General features: G+C 42.7%; 1 protein-coding gene across 4 annotated transcripts in view; it reads left to right on the plus strand.

The window, feature by feature from the left end:
• The window catches only part of CLDN10 (claudin 10), a 122,605-nt gene that overhangs the window by 117,327 nt on the left and 1,422 nt on the right, over window positions 1–3,856 (plus strand). For all 4 annotated transcript variants that reach the window (XM_015417136.1, XM_015417137.1, XM_015417134.1 and 1 more), the window contains exon 4: window positions 674–781. In XM_015417136.1, the coding sequence (XP_015272622.1) occupies window positions 674–781 (108 nt within the window). The remainder of the gene's footprint in view (window positions 1–673; window positions 782–3,856) is intronic.

A 3,856-nucleotide genomic window follows, 5' to 3' on the forward strand; every position in this document is an offset into this window, starting at 1 on the left:
TCATCTCCGTTTCCAAGCCGAAGAGCCAGCACTGTCCGAAGACTTCTCCGTGGTCATGTGGCTGGCATGACTAAACGCTGAGGCGCACGGAAGCCATTACCTTCCCACCGAAGTGGGAGCTGGGGCCAGAGACAAGAGCTCACTCTGTCATGTGGCACTAGGGTCTCAAACTACCATACAGACCTTCCGGTTTGCAGCTCAGCATCTTAACCTCTGAGCCACCGCGACCCCTCTTGTATAAATTACAATAACTTTATTTCAAAAGCAGATTCCACCACAATGTTGGTTTTATTCTCTTTCATTCCTCTTTCGCATTGTATTTTTAAAATTACCCCTCTTATACCTGTCCTGTGGCAACCATTTTGTGGTTGCACCCACGTCCCTGTATCAGAATTGCAAAGGTGCCTGCTGACTTAAACAGGTTGAGGACCCCCTGCTATAACTGATGATCAGTGAATTTTTAAAAAAACCCAATATTTGGGGGAAGAGTAGAAGTTTTCTTGTTCTCTTTTGCAATATACTGTGTGCATCTTCTGCAACCCTTTAGTGAAATATTATGTAAATGCTTTGGATGGTTTTGTTTGTCTTGGTCACAAAAACAAAATAAAATAACATGAAACCCATTTTGCTGATATAACTCTTTACTAAGTGTGAATGTATCGCTTTCCTGCAGGTATGAATTAGGAGCGGCTTTGTTCATTGGATGGGCGGGATCATCACTTTGCATAATTGGCGGCAGTATATTCTGCTTCTCATTGGTTAAAGACAATAAAAATCGAAGGTACGGAACGGAACAAACCAGCTTTATTGAAATTAATGCATTAGCATATTTCTAATTATTAAATATGTTAAGAGGGTATGCTACACAGATCCAGTTTGCATATCTTTCTAAACCAACCTTACAGTTGAAGTTTGGAATGAGGGCTTGGGAAAAATAAAAGGGATTTAAAGAGTTGGGGGGGGGGAACCCACACGTACGGACTCCTTTTAAGAAGCATATTTATTGGGTATCACTTGTCTGTATAAATTTTAGTGTAGTGTGAAATGTCATATGGCAGAAGCTGATAGCAAAGCTATCATTTGCACTACATGAATGCTTTAATGTGTACTCTGTAAAGGGATGAGTGTTCACCGTTCTTAAGAAAGAAAAAAATTCACAACTCAGCTCTATGGTCCCTTGAGCCTCCCAGACACTTCATGCTTTCATAAGAAGATGGATTCAGGGTTGTCAAATCACAGTCTTCCGCAAAACTGATGTGGCAAGTGGGATGGTTGCCACCTGCCCTTTTTTGTCCGAGGCCCTGCTGATCACATACTTCCTTCAGAAGCACACAGAACTTCAATTTTGTCCCACCCACCACAGATATGGGGTGATGAGAGGGGCGGTGGGATCTGGGAAGAATGACAACAAAATCCTCTCCTGTAGGAGAGTTCAAGGTAACGGTAGATTCTCCAGGTCACACTGTGGCAGCCCAAGATGGATTGCAAAGGAGAAGTCTGTTAAAGGGACAGGTGGCTTGAAAGTAGAGGTGTGCGTTTGGCTATATCTGAGCTGGAAAAATACCTTATTGGTATTTCAGCTATTTCAGCCTGGTATAGAGGGGTTTGTGCGTGTATTTACAGCTATCCACCATAGCCCATACCAGATAATCCCCATAAAATTGGGATTATCTGGGAAAGCAGGATAGCTGTAGTTAAACAGTGTTTAAAGAGACTGCAGTCCCTTTTTATGCCATTCCGGATGAAGCTGCAGCTTCACAAGGACATTTAAAGGGACCACAATACCTTTAAATGCCTTTGGCTCCATTACAGCCTATGGTCCCCATAGGCTATAATGGGGAATCGATCTGGGGGCCTGTTTTTTGAGGTAGAGGCACCAAATGTTCGGAGTAGCTGCTGCTGCCTCTCCTCAAAAGACCACCCAATGTTCAAAACGATTGGACCAGGGGATCCAATTCTGTGGCCCCCAAAGAAGGTGAAGCAGGGCCAGAAAGGGCAAAAAACTGAACCTTAACACAAAAATTCAGAACCTAACAAAGGTTAGTAAAATGTGAAAAAGAGGGCCAATATTAAAAACTAAATGTAGAAAATATATAGAGAAAGATACATGTATTTATTAATTACAAATTTTAAAACATATATAAGGGCCCATTCACATCAATTATATAAATAACATGGCAATACACACGGGCTTTAAAGCATGACCTAACGCGTTTCGGCCTGCATAGGCCTTCCTCAGCAGTCAAACAATTGAGTGGCCAGATGGCTATATATATATATATATATATACACAGTGTTCTCAAGTAAAAAGCAGTTACTTGAGAACACTGTGGCAACACAATCAAAGAAGGCAATTCTTGGACCAAAAGTCTATACTTTAGAACCACTGGCCAAGTGATTGCACTTTTAAAGATCTCATTTGCATATTTATTGTGTGCCTGGTGGTTTTATTCTGGAACAACTTGTTTTCTGGTCCATATTGAATTTATATTTTGTATCCATTCTGATTGTGTCTACATGAGTGTATTATATTTATATAGCCATCTTGCCACTCAATTGTTTGACCTCTGAGGAAGGCCTGTGCAGGCCAAAACGCATCAGGTCATGTTTTTAAGCCCGTGTGTATTGCCGTGTTATTTATATATTCGATGTGAATGGGCCCTTATATTTGTTTTAAAATTTGAAATTAATAAATACATGTATCTTTTCCTATATATTTTCTACATTTAGGTTTTAATATTGGCCCTCTTCTTCACGTTTTACTAACCTTTGTTAGGTTCTGGGTAGAAATACAACAGGTGCCGTTGGTCAAATGCCCGAGTTTGACAGTGGAGCGGGAGGCTGTGAGTGTGGGTGGTGGGTGGGAGGTCTTGCGAGCAAGTAGGGGAAGGACACACAGGCAGGTGGGGGACATGAGGATGGGTGGGTGGTATTGGAATTCTGGTTTTTTGGGGGGGAATCCTAAATTTTTTTGGGTCCAATATACCTGAATCTGAAAAACCCTGATTTTTTTTGTGTGCACATCCCTACGTGAAAGGATGAAGAAGTGTAGGTGAGATCTAAGTGAGTTTATCATTCCACACACTGAAGACCCATTATGGAAGATTTGTTATTGCAGTGGCTTGTAATCTTTACTCCATTATCACCCACCTAGTATGCAACATTATCACTGAATTCTCCTCTAGTCACAGATAAAAAATTAGGATTTAAAAACAGGATTCCAGACAAAGCATCTCTTGTCATCGGTATATCTATTTCTCAAGTGTGGTCCCCAACTGAGGATATCTAAACCTGTGAATCCGGGCCACGCTTACCCCAAAACAGATAGTTTTGCAAACCTGGGGACTCCTCAGAAAAGTTGAAAACTTTAAAAGAATACAATGGGGGGGTTTTAAATCCCCCCTCAAAGGCTGGAAGCCGCACTGGGCTTGCCAGGAATGGAGGCAAGGGGGGGGGGAGTCAGGAGATGTGGCACTGCAAGGGATGGGGGAGGACCTAGAGATGTAGGCAGTGGAGGTGATGGGGGGGTAGCTGCCGTGGTTTCCAGTAATGGGGTTTGTTTGTTTTTTGCAGCTGAGATCCCTCCCCTGCAATACTCGCGGGTTCCCACTTGTTAGATTTAATTCTGAACAAGGGTCCCAGAGCGTAGACTGAAAAATCTGCTCAGTGAAGCCATAACCCCAAGCTGAAACATACCAGGGAAAACATAAGATCTTACAAAAGTTGTGTTGCAGATCTCAGCCACCGTTTTGAAGGGTGCCTGACAATCACGCAAACCTTGTTGCAGGTCTTCCAACTTAAAGTAGCTTTCCCAGGGAGGCAGGGCCGGCCCGAGGTTGGCCTGCGCTCTAGGCGA

The sequence above is a fragment of the Gekko japonicus genome, unplaced genomic scaffold (assembly GCF_001447785.1).
Source record: "Gekko japonicus isolate JY-2015 unplaced genomic scaffold, Gekko_japonicus_V1.1 scaffold927, whole genome shotgun sequence".
NCBI classification, from domain to species: domain Eukaryota; kingdom Metazoa; phylum Chordata; class Lepidosauria; order Squamata; family Gekkonidae; genus Gekko; species Gekko japonicus.